Below are 26,720 nucleotides of genomic sequence, written 5' to 3' on the forward strand. Positions count from 1 at the left end.
GTTAAGCATCTGACTCTTGATCTCAGCTCAGGTCATGATCTCACAGTTCATGGGTTTAAGCCCCATGTCAGGCTCTGTGCTGACAGTGTGGAGCCTGCTTGGGATTCTCTGTCTCCTCCCTTCTCTGTCCCTCCCCCACTCGTGCTCCCACTCTCTCTCTTTCAAAGAGAAGAAATGTAACAGATTAGAGCAATCATTCACAGTCAAATCACAACAAAGAAAAAATAGACTTTTGGTTCAGATTATACTTTAAATAACACTGGTGTATGTTTCCCACATTAAATGTTCTCATATTAAAGATTCTAAGGGGCAGATAATGATTACCTGCAATTGAAACTGCCACATAAACTTCATACTGCAACTGAGTAGCATCATTTCTCTAAAGAGATTGACAGATATGGAGAACACACAGATTCTGGAAGTGACCTCTGAAAATCCCGGTTGGATTCAAGCAGGGTCTCTTGCACCTTCCCTGCTCTCCAGGGTTCCCATCGATCCCTACACTGTCCCAAGAAAATGCTTGCTAACATGCTAATGCCGAGAATTGGAGAGATGGGTCTCACTTCCAGAGGCTTAAGATAATTGCTACTTGCTATGCTTACCTCAAAACTCAAACTGGCACCTTCTACTAAGGTATCAAGTTACTTTTTTTTTTTTTTTTACCGTACTGTTAAGAATTTCTATGTGAATATATACTGCACCTTGTTCCAATATCAAGCCAGCTGCCATAATCCTTGACCAAGAAGAAAAAATGCTGTAAAATAAAACAAAATAGGGCTCCATCAAAAACAAAGGTATTTGGATTCAGCTGAAAAACAATGTTTTAGGATTATGGGTTTCAGATTTCTGACCTCTTATAACCAATATCTAACTAGAAGCTAGAAGAATATGCCCTTTCCAGGAATTTTTCCTTGGACTAAAGCTAGGTGTAGCATTACCATTCAAATGAACACAAAAGTGACATTTATGAATAACTAGAAATAAAGATAACTAACTTAATTCTTTTTTCAGTAAGCTCTATTAGGCCTAATGTGGGGCTTGAACGCATGACCCCGAGATCAAGAGTCACAGGCTGTACCAACTAAGCCAGCCAGGTGCCCCAAAGATAACCAATTTTAATAAAAGACACTATGTAATACCAAAGACCTATGTGGAAAAAAGCCATAACATCCATTTATCAACAAATATTTATTGGCAGTGTACTATGTGCTAATCACTGTGTTAGGTCCTACAAATAAACTCTCTTGCAGGAGTTGTATAATCTAGTGAATAATTCAATAAAATTATTAGGTGTGTGTGTGTGTGTGTGTATGTGTGTGTGTGTGAGAAGAGTGTTATCACTGGAAAACACAGGCAATTATGGGAGCATAGAAGAAGGGGTACATACCCCAGATGGAGTAGAAGGGAAGGCTGTCCCAATGAAAAGTCTACAAATCTAAGTAAAAAGCAATAGTCAGTTGAAAGAGGAGTCTGAGGACATCAGAGAAGTATGTTCCTGCGAGAGGGAATAACCTATATAAATGCCAAGAGTCCAGGCATAGCGTGGCAAGGCCAATGTGAGGCTGGTGTGGAGGAAACACGGTGCGAGGTGATGCGGGTCAAGGAAGCAGAAGTTAGGCCACAAACGGCTTTGTAAGCTAAATTAAGCAATATGACTCTATAAAATTAATCAGAATTTAAATTCCCTGCTGTTAACATGTCTTGTTTATTGGCCCCTTTTGAGCAAAATGGAAAGCTGATTTGTCCTGACATTATTATGTGTAATCAATTTCATAAATATACTGGATATCCAGTTCAATAGAACACAAAAATGCTCTCATCTAAATCAAGTGACTAGGAATCTGATTTGGGAAGTTGTGCTACTTGGTGTCTCTAATCAGTTCTAGTATAGGATGTTGTATAGTGAAGAATTAGTTTTGCCCAAAGAGAGGTCTGGCCTTTGCCTTCAGTTACTTGGGGTGACATCTAGGCCCATGGGATGTCATGCCTGATGGGTGTATTTGCCTGGAGCCTTAGCCACTGGACAATCTTGTATTGGGGGCTTTGGGCCATGTGGTATCAGTTCCACCTCTAGAAGGGCTGGACGTTAAAGGTCAGCCAGGGGAACAAAATGTGATTGATCCCCATTAAAAAGTTGACACGGGGGCTCTGGTGAGCCTGGTTGGCAGGACTCTCTGTGTACGTCACACATGGATGCTGTCATGACTCCATAAGGACAAGAGGACCAGAGGTCCCCTCCTAGACTCTGCCTTCTGAGTTTTTTCCCTTGGCTAACTTCAATCTGTATCCTTTCCTATAATAAACCATAACTGTGAATATAACAATTTTCAGTGAGTTTCGTCCTTCTAGCGAATTATCAAACCTGAGAGCAGTTTTGAGAAGCCCCTGAACTTGCAGGTGTAAAGTATGTTCTTTTTGTGAATATACTCCATACGAGAGGCTCGCCTACCTGCTCTTTACTCAGAACTCACTTAGTAGAGCCATCAACTTGGTAACATCTTCCAACTTAAAAAGCTCTATTTCCTCTTTCCTTCCTTCCTTTCCTCCCTTCTCTCAATCTGAGAGAAGGGTTAAAATAATCAACATTTCAAGCAGGGAAATGATGTATTACCTATATCTAAAGTTAGCTTTTCCTGTTAACTTCCTATGGAAGGTTCATTTCAGACATAATGCACCATGGAAGACTAGGTATAAAATGACAGATTGAAATAAATCAAGTAGGAAGACTTCTGATACCTTCAGAAGAACACCCTTCCTGCACAAGTCATATAAAAAGAAAGTAATTTATATGTGTAAATTATGCCAGTACTTTTAACTTAATATCTCAGGATTTCATGTACAGAAATGCATTCAGATTTCTCTTGATTAAATTAAATCAGCACTTAACTTCTCAATCTTATTTATACTGAATATCCAATAATGCCTTACCAAAGCCATAATGTCTGATATGACGAGAACCATGAGAAAAAGGCTGGAAAAAAAATAAAGATAGATTACACATAATAGAACAGGCACATTTTAAAAGCACCGCAAAATAAAAATTACAACAACCAAATAACCCAATATTCTGTTAGCACTTTTTCTTCTGAGAATACTACTTTTTTGGAAAAGGAGCTCTTTTCATGTTATCATTGGCAACTGACCTGCAGTGACGGGCCGGAACCCAAAAATGTGATTTAACATTTTGAATATTTATTTCAACAGTAGGAAAGGGACACGAATTATGATTTTTTAATTAAGCTTTTTACCTTGAGATAATCACAGGCAATTACAAGAAATAATATAGAGGGATCTCATGTACCCCTTGCCTAGTTCCCCCCAAGGTAATAGCTTACAAAACTATCGTACAGTATCGCATCCAGGACATTGACAGGGATACTGTCAAGACACAGAACATTTCCATCATTACTAGGGTCCCTCATGATGCTCTTTTAGAGCCACATGTGTCCTCCCTGCACCAACCCTCTGCCTTATCCCATGAGAACCACTAACTCTTCTCCATTTCTCTAATTTCGTCATTTCAAGACTGTTGTGGAAGTCGAATCATTTATGTAATACTTTGTGACCTTTTGGGAATCCATTTTTTTTCATTCAGCTTAATTCTCTTGAATTCATCTGAGGTACTGTATGTATCAATAGTTTCATCCTTTTTATTGCTGTGTAGTAATCCATTTTAGTAGTAGATTTCTCTGGGAAAAATACTACAGAGTGCAATTGTTGGATCTTATGGCAGTTGTGTGTTTAGTTTTATAAGAAACTAAAACTCTTTTCAGAGTGGTTATACCATGTATGTTCTCATTTGTAATATGTGAGAGCAATTTCTTGGCATCTTCACTAGTTTTTGGTGTCACTACTTTTTATCTTAGCTATTTTGGTTGTTGTGTAACGATACCTCACTGTGGTTTTAATACTCATTTCCTTAATCATTAACAACGTTGAACATCTTTTCTTCAGCTTCTCTGCCATCTGTATATGCTCTCAGGTCTTCTGTTCATTTTGTCATTAAATTGTCTGGTGTGTACTGTTGAGTTTTGAGAGTTCTTTATATACTCCAGATAGTAGTCCTTGGTCAGATACATAGTTTGTAACTATGCTCTGCCAGTATGGGCTTGTCTTTTCATTCTGTTAACAGGGTCTTCTCTTTTGCAGAGCAAAAGCTTTTAATTTTCATCAAGTCCAATTTATCAATCATTCCTTCTATGGACCATGGTTTTGGTGTCAAGCCTAACTCTTTTCCTAGCCCAAATCTCAAAGATTTTTCTTTGATGCTTTTCCTAAAAGTCTGAATCTGTGGTCCATTTTGAGTTGATTTTTATGTCTGAATCTGTGGTCCATTTTGAGTTGATTTTTATGTAAGATGTAAGATTTTGGTCAAGGCTTAAAAAAAAAAAATCACAGCATGCCTACTTGATTTCCTTAACAAGGCAATGAAAAATTTAATGCTCATGGGTACTACAGAATCTTAGCTTTTTTAGTTGAAGAAATGGACAAATTTCCCTCCGCATTAAGGTATCACAGCAATTAGATAATAAAAGGGAGAAAATGCAAACCCTAAAATCAACTGGTGCTTTTCTCATAAGTCCAAATAGAAAACAACAATGGAAAGTGTTCATAGAATTTTAAATTTCTATATACACTACAGAGGTGCAAGAAAGCTGCAGATTTCTCTCATCTCATTTATAAATTTAATGTTCTAAAAAAGTCTTTCCTCCCAGGCAAACTCATGTGATCAATTATTGAATTTCATTACACAATTCCATTTCAACTAGTCTAAAATCAGTGCTCCTAGTCTAAAATAATCCTTGACTTCTTTTTAAGACATAATTGTTTTTCTAACTATAGGTCTGAAATATAGAAATGTAACTCAATAGTTCACATACATAGATATGTAGCACAAGTCAGACTTACCCTAAGTGAAGTGTTGTTACCATTCAAAGCAAGTCTGATGTAACAGACATACAAGTGTGTTAAACTAAGAGTTTGTGGAGAGCGCAAAGGTCATCCAGTACAACCTTCTGTCCAAAGTATCAATTCTCAAAGTAACAATGTCGATGAAAGCATGGGCTTTAATGGTTCCAGTTACAGAATCTACCCCAATTTACACAGCCCCAATTATTTCAAACTGCTTTCCTTCTTTGAATCAAAATCTGTGAAACAAAAATTCTACCCTATGGCTGTAGTTCTTCAGGAACAAGAATTAAAAAATAAAGGCAATTTATATGCAACAGACTTGGGGCGCCTGGGTGGCTCAGTCAGTTGAATGGTCGACTCTTGATTTTAGCTCAGGTCATGATCCCGAGGTTGAGGGATCGAGCCCCACGTTAGGCTCCCACGCAGAGTATGGAGCCTGCTTATGATTCTCGTTCTCTTCCTCTGCCCCTCTCCCCCACTTGCACTCTCTCTCTCTCTAAAGTGAAAAAAATGTAAAAAAAAAAAAAAAAAAAATGCAACAGACTTTTAAATATATTTTTTGAAGTTTTGTTTGATATTTTTAAATGTTTTTCTAAAACCATGTTTTACTGTGGGACACAGATGATGTTCTGCAACCCTTTTAAAGTAAAACGCACCTGATGGTAAGAAGACTTACTATCTTCTTAGCCTCGGTTTCCCTATCTATAGAATGGGCAGGGTAACCGCTACTTCATAGTACTGTTGGGAAAATTAAGTCAAGTAATACATGTCAAGTATGTAATACAGTGCCTGCCTGCCTACTACTACTGATTTCTTTCTTACTCCTTGTAACAAAACTTTAGATACAATTAAGGACACGGTGAAAGATATGACCTCTGCCCTTACAGAGTTCATAGGGTGTGCATTAGTTTGCTGAAGCTGTCATAACAAAGTACCACAGACGGGCGGTTTCAACACCAGCGATGTGTTCTCTTGTAGTTCTGGAGGCTAAGTTTGAGATCAAGGTGTCAACATGGTTGCCCTCCTTCTGAGGCCTCTTTCCTTGGCCTGGGGATGGCCATGTTCTCCCTCTGTGTTCACATAGTCTCTCCTCTGTTTGTGTCTGTGTCCTGATCTCTTCTTCTTATAAGGACACCGGTTGTATTGGGTTAGGGCCCACTCAGATGACCTCATTTTACCTTAATTATTTCCTTAAAGGTCCTACTTCAAATATAGTCCCATTCAACGTATGTATTTGGTGGGCTGGGGGTGGTGGTGGTGTACAACTGAGCCCACAACAGGGTGTGAGGCAGAAAAATAAGAAACAGTTCATCACCGTATGAGTTACCTAACTTACCTAGGAATTTGAGGGGAGGGCAGCTGACTAAGAAAAGTACATCGGACAGTATGAGGTTTGATCTAAGACTTAATTAACAACAAGGAAAAAGCTTTTCCAGAGCAAATTTTGAACTATTCCATGGAGACTGAGGAACAGAGAAGTTGCCCAAGTAACACACCTAGTGAGAGGGCCGACTTTCAACACAGTGCGTCTGGCCTCAGGGCCTCTGCTCCCCAGCCATGATGCACAATGTCTCCCCAAGGCACTATCTCCTCTCAGAAAACTTCAGCACGCTTATCATTTTCCCGTGAATGTGTCCTTTGTTTACCTTGCTTTATTCATATAGTGTTCAGACAAGAAGGCATAAAAGTAACAGAGTGTTGGGGCGCCTGGGTGGCTCAGTCGGTTAGGCGGCCGACTTCAGCCAGGTCACGATCTCGCGGTCCGTGAGTTCGAGCCCCGCGTCGGGCTCTGGGCTGATGGCTCAGAGCCTGGAGCCTGCTTCCGATTCTGTGTCTCCCTCTCTCTCTGCCCCAACCCCCGTTCATGCTGTGTCTCTCTCTGTCTCAAAAATGAATAAACGTTAAAAAAAAAAAAAAAAAAGTAACAGAGTGTTCAATACCTATGGTGATCAAATCACTGTGACAGGAGGATGGGATTATTATTTTCCTGTCCTGGATGTAACATTTCCATTAAAAGCAGATGAGTTTGGGTGTTTTATCTCTAAGATGTTTTCCCACTACTCAGCACCTAGATCCTATGAGTCTGTCCCATGAATACCCCCTGATTCAGGAAATAAATACATGCTACTGGGTTTTTATACAAATGATAATGAATGTTCCCTCTTACCACCTCCACCGACACACTATGATCGCTCATTTCTAATGGTCTCTTAACTGATCTCCCTGCTTTGACTCTTGTCCTCAAGTTATTATCCATACAACAGACAAAGGAGCCTTTGAGCCCTTCCAGTGGCTTCTTGCCACAGCTAGGAAAATTTTGGAAGTCCAAACTTTGGCCTAAATGGCCTCATGTGATCTGGTCCCTGCCTACCTCTCCAGCTTTACTTCCTCCAGTTCTCCTGCTAGCACTCTCCACTGACGCCTGGCCCTGGTGCTGTCCTTCCAATACATGGTCTCACCTCAGGCCCTTTGCGTGCTCCACACCCTCTCTACCCGGAAGTGCTCTTTCTTCATACGGTTCCATGGTTCATTCTGTGTTTATTCCTGTCTCTGCTTAAATGTCTCTCCAATCTATTTTTCTTCCTGACATTTAACACAACCTGACATTTTATGGCAAACGTTTTATTTATTATTTGTCTCACTGAGTAGATGGTAAGCCCTATTCACCAGTGTATTACCAGCAGCTAGAACAGTGGCTGGAACGTAACGGAAATTGAAAACATCACGTGCTAAATGAATGGTAGAAGCAATCGGAGTAAAATAAAATTGAAAATGGCTACTACTACACGTTGTGACATCTCTTTTAGATACAAGACTGACTTAACTTCTTCCTTTTGGGTCCAGAGGACACTACAAAATTTGACCCAGAAAAAAATCAGATGCGGTGGAAACACCAGATAACACTGTAGAAAGCTAAAATGCCACTCAGGGTAAAATCTGTAACCGACAAAGCAATGATGGAGGAAGCAAACCTTCTTGACAAAAACCAGGTCTATAATCTGACCTAGGTACATTAGATCTGCTGGAGATAATAACCATTACAAAAAAAAAAAAAAAATCACACCAGCATGAGCTAAAAATTCATAGACTTTACGATAGATAAAAATTAGATAAAGGAACCAAAATTTTAAAAATTGACCTCAATAAAAATAATTTCAATAAATTAAAAATCAAAATGAAAACATTTGGAAGTAACTTAAAATTACCTCATATAAACTTAATTAAAAAATTAAGCTGGCTTAATAGAATTTCTCCTGGAAAGTGCTCTTCCAATAAAAGTGATTCGATATTGGTGTAATTCTGATTCAAATTTGGATTCCTAAATACGGGAGCATACATCCTGAAGATCAAAACATCTAACAGAACAAAACAGAATATTCAAAGTGATAGTTTCAAAACATCTTACATTCATTTCAATTAGTGCAGGGCATGAGAAACTAGCTTTTTGGCTGCTGGATCACAATTTGGCCACTACCCCCCCCCCCCCCCCCCCACATTCTTTTTCAATCACTATTGTTTAGCCATGGCTCTCTTATATAGTTGAGTATGTACTCAAATATAGAACTGAAAATTATCCCTTTTAGGTCTCATTATTTGGTTGGTTGTTGAATCCTTCTGTAATTCTAAAACTCTTCTCATTCTCCACTGCTGTCCCTTACTCTCTTATGCTTTGATGCATGATGAAGGTGAGGAAGGTCTTCAAATTCCACGTCACCTCATGCTGTGAAATAGACTGGCCTGAAAATATCCTCATCAGCTGTGAAAGACACTTTGGGTTGTCTGTTTCCAACACTCACTCCAAGCCACAACTTCTTTCTCTCTAACCACCTTCCAGGTTAGAAGGAACACGTGCCCCTTAGAGTTCTGCTCATTCAGACATACTCTGAAATACGTTGGATGGGCCATTTGGGAAAGACACTGCTTCCCTGATGGGAGGGGAGAACCAGCTGACACATCTCTTTGCCTTTTCCCCTAATGGTCCTTCTTCCTTCCTGGATGGTAGATATGATGCATGGAGGTATGAGGAGAAAGGCCAAACTCTAAGAATGGAAAAGCAAAAAGGCAGGGTTGCTGATGATATCACACCAGCTCTGGACTGCCAACCTCTGCACCCCATGTTATGTGACACACATAATTCCCTATTTCAGCTACTATTGCTTAGATTTTCATTGTTTAAAACCAAAAACATCTTTTTTTGTTGTTTTCAAAAGCATCCTTAATGGATCAACCATTAAGTAATCTTCATGCCTGGATACTTCCTTTTAATGACCTCTACCTAGGGGCGCCTGGGTGGCGCAGTCGGTTAAGCGTCCGACTTCAGCCAGGTCACGATCTCGCGGTCCGTGAGTTTGAGCCCTGCGTCGGGCTCTGGGCTGATGGCTCAGAGCATGGAGCCTGTTTCTGATTCTGTGTCTCCCTCTCTCTCTGCCCCTCCCCCGTTCATGCTCTGTCTCTCTCTGTCCCAAAAATAAATAAACGTTGGAAAAAAAAAAATATTTAATGACCTCTACCCAAAATACACAAGTCTTCCGAGATGAAGCCAGTTATCAAGGCTGAGAAAATAGATAAGTTAATTTTTTTTTATTTTTTTATGTTTTATTTTTGAGAGGGGGGAGGGGCAGAGAGAGAGAGAGAGAAAAAGAGAGAGAGAGACAGAATGCGAAGCAGGCTCCAGGCTCCGAGCTGTCAGCACAGAGCCGACGCGGGGCTTGAACTGATGAACACCGAGATCATGACCTGAGTCGAAGTCGGAGGCCCAACCAACTGAGCCACCTAGGTGCCCCGATAAATTAATTTTAAAGTCATGAAAAATAAAATAATATGAACACAGCTTTTCTACTTCACCTTTGTTTAATACTAACTTAAGCAATGAGTTAAAAGAAAAGCAGTTAGAATCATCTCACGGGTTTGTTATACTGAACCCATCCCTGGCATTATGGATCTAACAAGCCAGTCATTAGTATAAATTCTGTCTCCACCTTAACCCCTAGGCTTTCAAAAATTGTGTTGTAAGAAGATGCTTAGCCACATAAACACTGAGATTGAAAATGAGGATAAAAAGGAGAGATGCTATCAGTGATATTTAGCAAGTGGCTACTTTGGCAAGTGGAAGGCAGGGAGCGATGGACTTGGGCTTGTGTGATGAATCAGATAAAGAAGACAAGGTGAGGAGCTGGTTCTCACCGGGCAGAAAAGGAATTGCCGGGCTCAGCCTGTGGCATATTAAATCTGAGGGGTCACTGTGACATTGAGGGGGAAATGCAAGTGACTTGTAAAGCTTTAGAATTCAACAGAGAAGACATTTCTGAAGTCTTGACTTTGTCTCCTTGGCCTCTGTTCTCCACCTGGACAGTTAGTCTTTTGTTGTGCCGGTCTCAGGACAGAGTTACTACACACGTACACACCCTCCACTTCTCATTCCACACGACACCAGCTCTTCCTTGTTCCACATTAAAATCCCTGCCAACAAACATGTATCTGCTCACAGAGATGCAAGAAGTGCATGTCATTTGCCAGGATTTTTTTTATCGCATCTAACTATTTTTATGTGATATTGACAAGGTATGTTTTCAATGTTAAATTCATGTAAATATGCTGTAAAAATACTAAATTAAACCGGAAAGAAATTGCTACTATTTTTAAACGGTGGAAGAAAATCTTGTAAAATTATTACTATTACAGCAGATGCATAAGAATATGCTAAACTCAGTTCTAGCTTAAACTCATCAAAAAGAGTATGCAAATTTATGCTAATATTAGTTATTTCTTTCAGCATTGAATATGCCAGTTTGATTCAAGAATAACTGCTAAGAAGCTTCATATTTATCTCAAGTGTCTTTCAAAGAGCCTGATCAGTCCCATGCTGATGAGGCAATTTTATTGGTTAAAAAAAGCAAATAGTTGAGTTGACAGCTTCTCTTCCAGAGTCTTGATTGCGTAAGACTGACTGCTCAGAAATTTCTCAAAACTTAGAAGGAATAATTCCCATTCCACTTGTCAAATGTGTAGAAAACAAGACGAAGAAACTATGCAAATTATTGACATGCAGAACAGTTCATTTAAAGCCATGTAAAATGAAGTAATGTTACACATTTGTCTCATACATATTTAAGAAATAACCCAAAAGGAGAGAATGATATCCCTTGTGTTTTGTAAGCACAGTTATATCTATGATAAACAAGTCATTAACTATAATTTAACATTTATGTTTTACTGTTTTCTAGGGAAGCTCTTTGCTAGCTTGAATAATATTCTAATAACATTTTATTGTTGAGAAAGCATATTTGTCTGCTAGAGGCTCTAATCAACTAATTTTCTCTAATGACAGCTGAACTCTGGCTACAAGGGTACAACACTTTTTCCCCATTTTTATAATAAACAACCATTTTACAGCATCTTAGTAATCACGTTTACTCTCACTGCCTCAACATGGACAAATCCAATGCTTCTTAAATATTCACCTTACCTTTTTGATGATAACTGCGTAGTTAACTGAACTGCTTCAAAAGCACACATCACAAGAACGAAGGGGATTAAAATCTGTTTAAAAGGACAACAGACCATGCCATGGGTAGTTGAAGAATTTGAAAAACTTAAAAATAAATGCTTTTTCTGCTTATAGCAGTAATTTAACCTCTCAAACAAATTTTATCTACGTTAGTAAAGAGCAAACTCTGAAAACCATGAGATCAATGATATATAGAATAGTGATGAAATGGATTTAAAAATCAACATCAATAGCATATGTAGTATAAAAAGATAACAAATATCAACACTCATTCCAAATAAAGCCTACTACAAATTTTTGATTTATGTCATTATAGTAATTAATGACCCTGTTCAAATGATTCCAAGAGAGTATGAGAGGCACAGAATGCCCCAAATCAAATAAATTAGAGAGCCTGATAATTTGATTCACAGATCCCTGAACTCATCTGGTCACTTGATACTTTAACTCTATATACATGATTTAGCTGTTCTGCCATTGCTTTTTATTCATTTATCTTAATACAACTTTATTTCTGATTGAACAACTTAGACTCACTGTAAAATATTTATTAAAAAATTGAGAAAGTTATAATACAATTTATACTGATTGAAAATCCATAATCCAGAGCTAACACCGTTAATATTTTGAGATACTGCTTTCCAGTAACCAATTAAGTATGTGTATACACACACACACACACACACACACACGCGTGCGTGCACTTGATACATAATAAAAAGAAAGGAGAGAGAAGCTAATGAAAAGAAATGATGTTCAAGACTGGATAAGATTGTTGCGAGTGAAATAAAACCCAGTTTGGGAGGACCTTCCCTTCTGGCCACATCAGTCAAAAAAGCCATCCAGTGATGTCAGTACAGCTCTGAATGTGGCTGGAGAGTAAAGACCTAGTATTTTAATTTAAACTTTTGTTTTTCTTTGTTTGTTTTTTTTTAAAGGAAGTTCTTTTTTTTTTTTTTTTTTTTTGAGAGAGAGAGAGAGAGAGAGCACTCAGGAGATCGGGGGAGGGGCGAGGGAGGGGAGAGAGATAGAGAGAGAGAATCTTCAGCAGGTTCCATACTCAGCATGGAGCCTGACACGGAGCTCGATCCCACGACCCTGGGATCATTACCTGGGCTGAACTCAAGAGTCAGAAGCTCAACTGACAAAGCCCCTTCTTTACTTTCTTATTTTTTAATTATTATTATTATTTTTTTTTTTTTTGAGAGAGAGTTTTAGCAGGGGAGGGGCAGAGAGAGGGAAAGAGAGAATCCCAAACAGGCTCCACACTGTCAGCACAGAGCCTGATGCAGGGCTCCATCCCATGACGCTGGAATCATAACCTGAGCTGAGATCAATAGTCAGCCACTTAACCAACTGAGCCACCCAGGTGCCCCACTTTTTTCTTATTTTTAATGAAAGGCCAATACTCTTCAATAGACTAAGAAAAGAGCAACTACCATTAAAAAATGTAATTGAGGGTACCTACGTGGCTCAGTCAGTTGAGCGTCCAACTTCCGCTCAGGTCATGATCTCACGGTTGGTGGGTTCGAGTCCCGTATCAGGCTCTGTGCTGACAGCTCGGAGCCTGGAGCCTGCTTCAGATTCTGTGTCTCCCTCTCTCTCTGCCCCTCCCCTACTCACACACACTCAGTCTCTCTCTCTCTCAAAAATAAAAATGTTTTAAAAAAATTGAAAAAACTGTAATTGAAAGTTAAAGAAATAACATGTTTTACAATAGCTCAGTAGAAAATGGGACATGAGAAAAACATCTTTTTGATATTTCTTAGGATCACATTTGTATCAATGCAATAACAAAAAAAAGGGATATTACTCTAATTAAGAGACACATACTTTTAACAATGGTTACTTTTGTGATCTGAACAGAAGGTAATCAGGTTTTAGGCAGATATATACTAACTACGTAAAATGTGCCAGGCACTGTGGTAGAGGGAATAAGACAAGCAGAGTGACCCTGCAGAAGCAAGGAAAGAACATGAATTACATTCCACAGGAGTCTGAACCTCCAGAGCTGAGGAGTCTGTCATGATCTTGGTGCCATGTCATGCAGCTGGTGCCCACTGCGTTACTGTAAATGTAAGCACTCAGTGATGTACCTGGTGAGTGAATCAATCGATTCTAGGTACACGGATTATGAGAACAGATGATAACATGTTGGCAGTCTTGTGGGGAACATAGAGAATCTTTGGGAGCATTGCAGCTTTGATCTGCACTGTACTTCCCCACAGGCTTTAATCATCTGTGCTGGGACTTCCCAGGATTTACATAGAATCTGTACTTTGTGGAAGTTAAATGGGCTTAAGCATAAGGCAAAAAGGTTAGCTATATTTTGGAGTAAAAGCTAAAGGGCCCTACCTCTCATACAGCATTGTCTGGGAAGGTATCTTCTTTCTATGCGATCTCACTCTGTCAGAATGACTTCATAATCTTAAGGTCATGTAATGTGTTACATAATCTATCTTAATGTCACAATGAATTGATAATCTTAATCAGTATCTTAATATAATAAGAAAATAAGAAAACTAACCTTCCACATCATCAGGGCTCCCATCATAAAAGGACTAAACACGGTCAGAAAGCAATAGACAGAGGCAAGATCAAAGCTAAGGAACCAACATAAAGAAGAAAGATTTTAGAATTCACATTGTAACTTTAAAAGAATGTTCTACTAAAAAGGATGTTTCAACTACCTTTCTGAAAGCTACTCCTACTAAAACACAAGCTTACATCGTATCAAGAATATTAGGAAGCCACTCAGATGAAGTAGATATGCATGTGCCGATGCACACCAATCTCCAAAATATATCCTTCGGGATAAAAAGTATGGTACAGAACAGAAATCTAACTTGTATTATTTTTTATTATAAATATGCTGTTTTCAATTAAAATTACCTGTTAACAGGGTGCCTGGGTGGCTCAGGCGGTTAAGTGTCTGACCTCGGCTCAGGTCATGATCTCACGGTGCATGAGTTCGAGCCCCGCATCAGGCTCTGTGCTGATAGCTCAGGGCCAGGAGCCTGCTTCGGATTCTGTCTCTCCCTCTCTGCCCCTCCCCCACTCACACTCTGTCTCTCTTTCAAAAATAAATAAACATTAAAAAAAAATTTTTTTTAATTACCTGTTAACAGAAGCTATGTTCCCAGTTCCAAAAAATGCTGTCACTAAGAAGAAAACCTAAACAGAGTCAAGGAAATGCCAAAACAAGTCGGAATTCATACAAATTTCTCCTTCATTTAGAAAAGATATGCTTCTTCTACCAGGAAGGTAACTTGATTTTTAACCTGTACACTTGGTCATAAATTGTCATAAGCGAATGTTCCATTACATGTCCTCGCAAATGAATTTTGAAGGAACCAGGCTGAAGAGGCAATGTGCTAAAAACAGGAGGCATGTGAGGTTATCCTCACTTGTCACTAGCACCTTTGGGAGGGCATTTTCCAATTCTCTAACAGAAGCAAGTTGGAGTGTTGTATCTGTAGTTGGCCACTGATGGTTTTTTCCAAAGGAGAACATGGACCCAGTGCATGTGACAGGCATCTTCAGGTGAAATCCTGTTTTAGTTCATATACTCTCACCGTGTGCCCACCACATGGGAAACGTGCCAGGTTCTTTGGAAGGCTCGGAAGGAGATACCATGTTCTATAATAACTCAACAGAGAATGAGACATGAGAAAATGCTAGACATCTTTTTGACACTTCTTAAACGTAACATCTGTTTTAATGCAGTAATAAAAAGCATTAATCCTATCGGTATCTAAGAACTAACTGCTAGAAAAGTACTTAAATACTGCCTGGTCCACTGAAAGGACTCCATAAATGTTAGCTACTATATTATTACAGACACATACACAAAAGTGGTAAAGAAACACTGAAGAGGATGTATGAATTATGACAACTTTCAGTGAAAAAGTGGCATTCGAGTTGGTGACTTGAGATTCAAATGTATTCATGGATCTATTCACTCAGCCAATCAAGTGACCAACCAATATTTATTGTCTAGAATGAGTCAGAAGCAGAGCTAGGCACTAAGCATATAAATACGAATAAAATAGTCTCGAAGTGCTCACATGGTAACTAAGATTATGACAATATATACAAGTACATGAGAAGCGTTTTAAGGTAAACGGTGGGGAAATAAAAGACATAGTCAAGAAATATTAACAGGTATGACAGAAGCTTAGAGTTTATTGAAGGATACAGTGAAAGAGAAAGCAAGATTAGTGGCATACTAATTAACTAATAGATTAGCGGCATATTAATAAAAAGCCTTCAACTTTACTGTGGAGACAATGACAAGCCCACAAACATTTTAGGTGAGCGATACAAGTAAGAAACACCAGTGACAGTGAGATATTCAAATCAGGGAGACAAATAAATATAGGCAGGAAATACAATTGGGAAGTTATTTCAGTAGCTCATGTTAGGGGCAAGGAAGGTCCGAGCTGGTGCACTGGGAGTGGAAATGGAGAATGAGGGCAGACGGTGGGACTTCAGAACTGGACAAGGAATAGTTAAATAGGACAACAAGTTTGATGGCCCAAGTGGTTGGGAGTATGGTGATGCCATTCAGTGAGATGAGGCCCGCCAGAGAGAGACTTTGGAGAAGGGTGGGCCGTTGTTAGTTTCAGACATATATTTGATGATGCCCCGCAGAATACTGGACATATGGCTCATGAGGTCAGGAGAGGTCAAGGCCAGAGAAGTAAACCTCAGAGTTGTCTGCGTGGAGGCGTCAGTCAAAGCTATAGGAGAGGGTGACATTATCCAGGCACAGGAAGAGGAGAAAGTTAAGCGTAGAGCTTGGAGAAGAACATCACTCAAAATCAGACAAAGGAAGAGTAAGTTTTAGTGCAGGAGAATAGAGCTGATGTAAAAGCTACGAAGAAAACCTGGATCGTGTCCTGAAAGTCAAGGAAAAAGAAAAAGAGAAGTGAACAGAGCTGAATGTTACAGAGTGGTCAAGTAAAACTCAAGACCAGACTGTGCGGTCAGGGAGCCCCTGCAGACCCAGTGACGATACAGTCTCAGCAGGGACATCCGACCGATCTTCACACAGCTACTACGTGCCAGGCACCGCTCTGAGCGTTCTAGGCTTAAGGCTAGAGTACATAAATGGGGAGGAAATGGTAGCAGCAACTATGGATTTTTCTTCCAAGAAGCTTGGGAGTAAACAGAAAAGACAAGATAAAATACTTTAGGGAGACGAAGCGTTCAGGGGAAGGAGTGTTTATTCGTATAGGGTGAGTGGAAGGAGCCTGCAAAGACAGAGCAGAACGGAGGGCAGAAGCAAGAGGCAGAGAGAGGGAGAACGCCACGGTAAGTTCAAAGGAAATACCTCCCTGTGAACTTGTTGAAGCTGATCAGCCAGCCTTCCCAAAGTGAGATTTTATTCCCCCATATTGTCCTTTAGACTTCTACCACTAATAACTTTCACACAATGTTGCCTCGGATGTGATCGGAAAACTTTGGGAGGAAGATATTACATAACATGAGTATAGTACAAAATACACACATAAAAAGATACAAACCAAACTCATAATAGTGGATTCTTCCGGACGAGGGAAATCAGAGTGGAGTTGGGAATTAAAAAAAAAACAAAAATAAAAACTTAAGCTTTAGCTGTAATGTTTTAGTTTTTTTTTCTTTTAAATGTGTGACATATGTGACAAAATATTACTTGTTGATATCTTGGATGGCGGGAATACACACATATACATTTGTTTTTAGTATCATTCTGTGTGCTTTTCTACAGTTTCACCATTTTTTAAAAACACGAACCATAGGAAGAAAATTACGGTTGATGGGGCTAACCCCTCCCAGGTGATACCACTATTAAGTGAAAAGGGGAAAACACCTTCTGACCCCACTAAATGAGAGGTGGCAGCGCCTTAAAGCCAAAGCCCAAACAAAGGATACAAGGAAAAAGGCCCTCCGGACGTCATCCAGATAGAGCTGTCGGAACTGGGTTATATCAGTACTGCAGGTGAACCGGACACTGGTGACCTGGGAGACAATTGGAAATACACGAACACGCAAGAACGGTTCACTTACTTCTACCCTCAAAGGCCTACCTTCCAGTCTAAGTTACAAGAGCTAGAAAGTTATCCTGTACTGACCAAAGCAAACAAAATAAAGCTGTTCCTAGAGCTTAATTACACCTTAATAAAATCTGCCAAAAGGCAGACTACGTTGCTAACAATATGCTGAATGGAGCTGTAGTACTGCTGAATGTATAATAAACGGGAGACGTGAGCTTTTCCTTATCCCATGTAAATGGTTCACTTTCAATCCCTATGTAATTCTTCCCTTTTTGAAGTCCTGATTCTTCAGGGTCCTGACCTTCTAAAACCCAAATATGGCATGATATGAAAAAGCATGATGAAATCAAATATTTCTCTGTTTCTTCGTTATTCTGTTAATTCTATTTGTAGAAAAATTATTTTCTCTCTATAAAATATAAAAGATTTCTACTTTTGGTAAAATAGAAAGTCACTCAAGTCCAACAATGTGGATGCACTCTTGCTTAATCCCCCTCTCTCTATAAAAATAAAAACTCATGGGGGAGTTTAAAGGGAGATCTTCCCCTTCCTCCACTTTCCCTGTAATTTTCTAGTAAATTTACCAGAAATTTAATACTTTATACTTTAATACTCCTTTATATAAAAAAATCTCTTCCAATAAAAAACAGAACTTAAAAAATGACACAAAAAGTGTTACTTTTAAATTTAATATCCACTTAATATTAAAATATTTAATATTTACTATTAAGGACAGTCTGACCATTTATTTGAATCTGATCAAAACTGCTTTTCATGTGCTGTTTTAATATTCCAGGGCTGAAAGTTAAAAAACAGTAATTATTTAATATACTTCAATAAAGTTCCTTCATTATTGAAATTCATTATTCTAAATTATCAATTACTTTCTGTAAACTCAACTGGAACCAGTTATGGATGGATCAATGGATCAACTACGAAGGTGTTTTTCTGTAATATTCTTTTTATCTGACCTCAGTAAAAGTGTAAATATTCTGTCACCAATTTCTTATAAATTACCTTCAGTTCTAAAATAAAGGCAAGAGACATCAATTTCACTGTATAGCTCAGCATGATAAATGTGTCCTTAAAATTTAGCTGGCTTTTAGCCAATTCAAAGTATACTGTGGTGAATAAACAGCTTAAGATTTGGACTGAGGCCACGACCACTACGGCAGCAGAATAAACAATTTGGGATAGGACCACTAGAAAGAGAAAAACAACACAGAAAACACAAATGGCACCTTCTGATCAAATTCATGAACTGACTTGTGACAATGTTGAATATTCTTGTGACTAAAATAAATTGAGGGAAAGAAAAATTAGATCAAGAACAATAAGATCAAGAACATTCTTTCCCCTCTACTCCTTCATCTACATTGATGTTTTTGTACATCAATGATTCACAAATAATCCCTAAGCCCAACCTGTTTAATGCCTATAAAACAATGAAATCATGCTTTTCTGTTATAAGTGAAAATTTTTCTGATAAACAAATTGTTTCATTTTTATTACTAAATTAATTATGACTGCCTTAAATGGCAGTCATTAAAATTTTTGAGGGACTAACACTGCAACTTCCTTCTAAAACAGAAAATATTTATTCTCAAATAAATGCAACAATGATTCTGCCCAGCTACCTTCTGTTTGCAGGAAATACCACGTTGCTGCAGGGTTTCTTGCTCCACCTGTATCCAGACAAACATTAAGCATGACAATACTAATGGAAAGAGAGCTTCGTACCTAGCAGTAAAGGCATGGGGGAAGAAGTGGGAGGGGAGGGGGGAAAAAAAGAAAAAAAAATTAAACGAGTAAATATGCACATTTATGCTCAGAGGTCTTTCTCAAAATTAAAACATCCTTGATAACATTTCTAAGTCAGAATATCACAAAATTTAAATTTTCTAGGCTTTCCAGAAGAAGAAAGTGGGAAGGGAAAATTTAAATATCAACTCCAGCATCATCTTTTTTAAAATGTATTAAATCTTGAGATCACTACAATTTTAAAATAGTAGGGATATTTAGAAATCAGTGTAAGGTAAAACAACAAATACACAAAAAAAGGAGAGAAAACATTAAGACAAAGGTAAAAAGTCAATTCCTGAGTTAAAATCATTAATACACATAGAAGAACAAGCAAACATCCCAAATTTTAAAAAAGGGGGGGTGTAATACAGGCATAAATCTCTCAGAAAGGAAAAGAAAAGAGCTAATAAATACACGAAATATGTCTGACCTTACTGATAATTGATATGGAAACTAAAAGAACAGGAAGATACCATATTCGCTTATCACATTTATCCATTAAAAAATATAATAATGTCAACAAGAGTGTAATGAAAACTAACTCTCGTATACTCTATATAGAAATAAACATGTTCTGGAAGACAATTCAGTGCTGTGTATCCATAATTCCCCAAATAGTCATATACCACAATCCAATGATGTCACTCTTAGGAACGTACCCTGAGAAAATAATCCAACACGTGCACTACAATTCTCATATGAAGATGTTTGTTGTAATACTGTTTACAGAAAGGAAAAAACAAAAACAAAAACAGGAAGCAAGCTAGGAAGTGATTCCATAATGTACGGTACATCTCTGGGGTGGTCTAATGTGGACATTATCAGGTGGATAAGGGAAAGGCTCAGGAGATAAGACAGTGGCAGAAGTCTTTTCTCATCCCCGTCCAGCTAAGTGTGCCACCCTGGCCATCCCCCAAATATTCTCTTACAGTTCTCACACTGTTGGAATCCCATGTTCATTGACATGTCTTTCCCGCTAGTTTGTAAGACCTCTGCCTGTGCCACCACTGCAGGTCCAGCTAACAGTAAGTATTTGCTGGGTGAGTTACTTATCCAAGTGGAAGTTTCAAAACAAAATCAAACTAACCAAAACAAAACAAAAAAAAACCTTTATTTCTCACAAATTTTTCACTTAGTGAACTCTATTCCAATTGGCGCTATTTCCTAAACATGAGAAAGCAAAAGAAGCAAAATGCTTTAAACTCTATTACTGATCATAAAAATAAAACACTGAAGACCAGGCAGAAGGAACTATTGATATTTAAGACAGCATACACAAATCACTTGGTATATAAGATGTAGAATGCCCAACTCCCTCTCTCTACCCTTCCCCCACTCATGCTTGCTCGCTCGCTCACTCGCTCTCTCAAAAAATATATAAATAAACAAACAAACAAATAAATAAAAATAAACATTAAAAAAATAAAAAGGGGTTCCTGGGTGGCTCAGTCGGTTAAGTATCGACTTCAGCTCAGGTCATGATCTGGTGGTTCACAAGTTCAAGCCCCACATCTGACTCTGTGCTGACAGCTCTGAGCCTGGAGTCTGCCTTGGATTCTGTGTCTCCCTCTCTCTGCCCTTTCCCCACTCACACTCTGTCTCTGTCTCTCTCTGGAAAGAAAAAAAATAATAAAAATAAACATTTAAAATGATGTAGAATGCCCAAGCATATGAATAGAGAATATATACATGAGAAAATATCATTAGTAAAACAGGTACAGAAAATTACACAAAGCTGTGCCATTTTTGACCTATTAAAATCACATTTGAAGTTCTTATTTAAAAATGAAAATACCAAATACTGTGGAGGATATGATGAAATAGGACCTGTCATAGGTTGCTGGTGATATTATAAACTGGTACTGTTCTGAAGACAAAAGTCAAAAAAAAATTCACGGCCCACCTATACTACGTGTGAGAAGTGAAAAAAGGATCTAATCTAAACTATGTAGAAAGCTTATATACAAAAACGCAAATCAAAATATTAGTTATGATAATATAAAATGGAAATAAATGATCAAAAATAGAGGAACAGCTAAATAAATCAAGGTTCATTCACATCATAGAATATTAAGTATCTATTAAAATGATAGTTAGGAAGCCTATGAGCCACCAGGGAAAATGCTTCTAAAATAAAGTTAGGTAGGAAAAAAAAGATATAAAATAGTACATGGACTATAATCAACACCATGTTAAAAGACAAATACAGAGGTTAAGACTGGAAGAAATATACCAGAATATCAGGAGGAGGGGTAGGGTTAATAGATTGATTTTCCTCTTTATCCCTATTTTTCAAACTGTGATTAATACTATTTTTACAATGATATTTTAACAAATAATTGAAAAACAAATGTTGATTTAGAATGCCTACGTCCCAGCTATTCTTTCAATTTAGTTCAACTTCTACATGAGTGCTTGATGGCACCAATTCAGCTCCCCTCCTCAAATTCTTTCACTAGGCATTCCTTTATATATTTATTTTATTTTTTTAAACGTTTGTTTATTTTGAGAGAGAGAGAGAGAGAGAGAGAACGTGAAGGGGGGTGGGGAGATGCAGAGAGAGGGAGGGAGGGAGAGAAGAAGAGAGACAGAGAGAGACAGAATACCAAGGAGGTTCTGTGCTATCAGCACATGATCCCATGAACCGTGGGATCATGACCTAAGCCGAAATCAAGAGTGGGACAGTTGACTGACCGAGCCCCCAAGGCACCCCTCTCTAGGCATTTCTTTATATCTTATAATTTTCAATCAAATTAAGTCGCGATACCTTAATTGTTGCATTTTGTAATTGCCTAACACCGTAAAATAAAGTCTTTATTTTACAGCAGCTTACGACTCTATGATGCATCTGGGGTAAGCTAACTGTTGTGCCCATTTGTCTGTCTAGTGGTCAGGACACTGGAGGCAGGAAAGGAAAAACAACTGTTGTTGAATTGAATCAAGAAGGTGTATGCTCTAAATAAAAGAGGACCACGATTTCCTAAAATATTTGCAGTTATATAGGAAAGCATTCTTTCCTAATATATGGAAACATACATATCATAGTTCTACAAATAGTGCTACAGATTTATTTCCTTTCAGAAACTATAAACTATAATCATTTTCATTTGTAAAATGTAGATGAATAAATCTGATAAAGACAATCTTCCTATGGGACTTTATTTCTTTAGACAATCAATATCTTGTATAAAGTCTGCGTATCTGAATTAATAAACTAAAATACCAATAAAATGTCATCACAGGCTCACAGTGTACATAATAAAACCTTACAAAATTAGGATCTGCCGCTTTGGTCTCTGCAAATTCAACAGGGCAGAAAAGGCATTTAGCTTTGTTTTATAGTTAGCTAAGCAAAGGGATAATATAAATAAAATTTTAGTGGGAAATGTTTAACAAACTTAGAACTACTTTCAAGCATTACAATAGCTTCCATTTGCATAAAAATAATCAAATGCTGATTAAAATGACTCTTCTTTATTCATTAAATCAAGGATACATTGTTAGAACTTAGGATTACTATTACTGTATTTCTGTAAAGTAATAAAACTGCATTTCTTTTAAATATCCTATAATTGTGACTATTCACTACTTTACATAGAGAATCCTCCAGATTGTCCAAAATAGTTAATGTGGAACAATGACAGGTGGACTATTAGTTTTGCAAAACTGATTTGACATTGAAAAAGGAACTAATGGAAATTGTTAGACTGTGCTGTTCTAGGCTATTCCTGTTGCATTTTTCTGCAAAGGTAAATATGCTTTCTGATGTTGAATAATATATTTCTTAATACATTCATTAACAAGGTCATACTCATTACTACTGTTCTGATGTTATGCCTGAATTTTTTTCTTTTTAGATTTTCTTAAAATAAATTACAGTAATATGTTTTGGTATCTTTGTGACTGAAATTGATGATTTAAAACATCATGAAATATTTTTTTACTAAAAATTCAACTTTAATCGTCCTTTCTTCTTTCCTTCCTTTCTTTCTAAAGAGCAAACAAGATCTATTTTTAGATTTGTTTGTATTTCTTAAATCTTCTACACATTCGTTTACGTTTGTTTATTGCTTTAGAATGTGAAGTTTCAAAACAGAAGAGGGATTACTGATTATTAAGTGACTACGTAGAAGCTGGCACATATCTCTGGACCCTCTCAAACACGTACTTTCTTTTTTTTTAATTATTTTTTTAATGTTTATTTATTTTTGAGAGAGAGAGATATAAATGTTTATTTATATTTTGAGAGAGAGAAAAAGCATGAGTGAAGGAGGGGCAGAGAGAGAGAGGGAGACACAGAATCCGAAGCAGGCTCCAGGCTCCGAACTGTCACTACAGAGCCTGACGTGGGGCTCGAACTCATGAACCGCGAGATCATGACTGGAGCCTAAGTCGGATGCTTAACCGATGGAGCCACCCAGATGCTCCTCAAACACATACTTTCTTAAGGCAAGCTCTAGGTATGATCTCTTCATGAAACTCATGTGTCACCCCAAAATGCTGGGTTAGAATAGAAATGATTTTACCTTTTGTCTTCTTATCCAGACTAAAAACTAATTCATAGAAACTTTGATGGATTCTTATTGTAACTAAATTATTTATCCTGAAATTTCACCAATGAAGGGGAAAAGAATGAACAGTTTTAAGGTCACCTTATGTTTATCACTTTTGAGTATGAACATGCTGACAGACTTCAAGCTTAATTTGAAAATTCAAAGTTCTAAGTCTCAAAGCAAGCCCCTCTTAAGATCTTATGAGGTAACTGGTGAAAATTTCCATGTTGCTTATATTACATCTTCACAGCTGTGCTCTAGATCTGGGTATGCAGGGAGAAAGGAAGGCAGGAGGTGTGAGGAGCTCTGGTAAGGGAAGGTTTTGCACCCTTCTGGATCATCTCTTATCCGAGGACTACAAGAACTCCCAGGGCCTAGGCCACTAATAATGTTAGGGTCTACTATGAAAAGATTTTTGAGAACATCCCTCTAATTCTGAATTAGGACAACCAAGTTTCCCAAAGAATAAACCTACGTCTTGAACCCCAAATAGCTTTACAAAATCATCTACACTGGGAATAACCTGTTGATAGCACAGGGAATCCCTAGGTTTAGTCTACTTGAGATCAAGGTCTTATATTTGGACCAAATTTAGCCCAAGTGAGTAGTGGTGATTTGAGCTGTCTGTTGTATCCAGTGTTGTTATAATGTACATATTTCTCACCCTCATCAGCATTTAAGTAAGGATGAAATAAAATTCAAAGGCAAGTAAAGAATCCTTTTCTTCAAAAGCAGGCAGGACGATTATATCACTGTTTCATGGACTTCTAGAGAACACTTCAAGCTGCTAGTTTTTGTGTTTGTTTTACAAGAAAATTTAAATCTTAAATAAAAATGGGCTCTTTAGTTTCTGGGAAAATATTCTGAAAGTTTCTGAATCGAAAGAAATATTTGGACTATGGTATACATAAGACTAAAATTTACAAGAAAAAATATATTCAAATAAGAACAGACAAATCAAGGCATCATTTGAAGTGCACATAAGTAATGTCCCGGAGCTACAGTTCTTCCAAGTCCTTGTTTGAGACTTTAAGTTTCTCCATAATCAACCAGAACTTTCTAACACTGTAGTAAAATGACATTTTAGCAACTCCAGGAAATAAACAGAAAGACAAAGACAACAGGCAATACTATGAAAACAAGAAAACAAAAGATTTAAGATCAAGTCATATACAGTTCTTACGAAGCAGAAAATATTTCTAATTTTCTCAAGATTTACACATACTTCATTTCCAGAGGTAAAATACTCAGAGAGAAATGTCCATATCATTTAAAACTTGCTACTAAAAATTAAGCTTTAAAACCAGTGCATACCCTGTGCTTAGCAGTATGTAGGTTGACATCAAGGAAAGAAGAATGCTAAACAACCGCTCGAAGAGACTTGTGGGACTCAGCAGTGGCAGGACGAGGGAAAAGGCTGCAATAAAACAAAGGAGGGTAGTGTCAGTACTGCCAGCACAATGGACATGAGTTCAGAAGCACTGATCCTAGGATCATTTATAGCAGCTATCGTTTCTGTGACCTCTCAATTGGGCTATACTTGTCCTAATCATTTTTGTAAGAAATTTGAAACTTGAACATTTTTTTAAAGTTTATTTATTTATTTCAAGAGAGAGACAGAGGGAGCAAGTGGGGAAGAGGCAGAGAGAGAGAGAGTGAGAGAGAAAGAGAGAGACAGACAGAGAGAGAATCCCAAGCAGGCTCTGTGCTGTCAGTGTGGAACCAGATGCGGGACTTGAACTCAACAAACTGTGAGGTCATGACCTGAGTCAAAACCAAGAGTCAGACGCTTAAACAACTGAGCCACCCAGGCACCCCAGAAACTTCTCGGACAGAGAAAACAGAGCGTGAGTAGGGGAGAGGAAGAGAGAGAGGGAGACAGAATCCAAAGCAGGCTCCAGCCACAGAGCCTGACTCGGGGCTCGTGCTCACTGACCACGAGGTCATGACCTGAGCCAAAGTTGGATACTCAACCGACTGAGCCACCCAGGCACCCCAAGAAGAAGAGATTCTTAAAGGAGAATGCTGAGAACCTCTGGTAAATGCAGTGTGAGTACTGGAGCTAGAAAAGCATCAATTTTATAGCCATCGTGACAAAAACTGGATCAGGAAAGACTTATGAATGGATGCTACATCTAGGGAAAATTTTGATGAGCATATTTGATGGCCTTAGAGTGTGTCCCCACAGACAGCTTATTAGTTGCAGGGAGAGGGAGAAACAGTAAATATACAGTGAAAAAACTGGGCAACACCTTGATAGGGTGATGGAAATTAACATCAACAATGAGGGACAGATAGAGACCATGAGCCTATAAATGTGACCTAAGAAGGGCACAGCATCGCTTATGCAGTATGCTGGCCGACAATGCATAACTCCAATTTAATTACAAAGAAACACCAGACAAATTCAAACTGAGTAACAGGCCATTGTAGGGTAGGGCTTGTGGTTGGTTATTCTTCAAAATGTCAATGTCGTAAAAGACAAAGAAAGAAAAAAATGCCATGAACGTTGCTGGGTCAACTGAAAAATTACTATAAGGATGGTAGAATAGACAAAAGTACTGAATACGGTCTTCAAAAAATTGTACACATACATACATTCATAAACACGGATGAGGGACAAGCATTTGACGTGGAGGATGGCTTTCTATAATTCTGGTAAGTGCACTATTTTTTAAACCTTTTTAGAAGTTTTAGAGATTTCAAAATGAGATATAATGCCATGCGCACAAACTGCGTTTTCTTTGCTTCTCTTCTGCCCTGTGGTTTACCCTTCGGTGGGTAAGAAAACTGAGGAAGTGAGCCAGGCTGCACTGTAAAGGAATGAGGAAAAGCTGGGTTGCTACTACGTCTATCGGACCCCCAACCTGCCATATATTGTTTCCGCTGGTGTGTGCTAACTGTGTA

The 26,720-nt window shown here is 38.1% G+C and overlaps 1 protein-coding gene across 1 annotated transcript in view; it reads right to left on the reverse strand.

The window, feature by feature from the left end:
* Positions 1-26,720, reverse strand: part of PIGN (phosphatidylinositol glycan anchor biosynthesis class N) — a 104,467-nt gene that overhangs the window by 7,968 nt on the left and 69,779 nt on the right. The window contains 8 exon segments of the mRNA XM_045459723.1: positions 702-754; positions 2,929-2,971; positions 11,378-11,451; positions 13,947-14,022; positions 14,538-14,593; positions 17,336-17,422; positions 19,095-19,197; positions 25,128-25,230. Coding sequence (XP_045315679.1) covers positions 702-754; positions 2,929-2,971; positions 11,378-11,451; positions 13,947-14,022; positions 14,538-14,593; positions 17,336-17,422; positions 19,095-19,197; positions 25,128-25,230 — 595 coding nt within the window.

The sequence above is a fragment of the Leopardus geoffroyi genome, chromosome D3, assembly GCF_018350155.1.
Source record: "Leopardus geoffroyi isolate Oge1 chromosome D3, O.geoffroyi_Oge1_pat1.0, whole genome shotgun sequence".
Classification (NCBI taxonomy): domain Eukaryota; kingdom Metazoa; phylum Chordata; class Mammalia; order Carnivora; family Felidae; genus Leopardus; species Leopardus geoffroyi.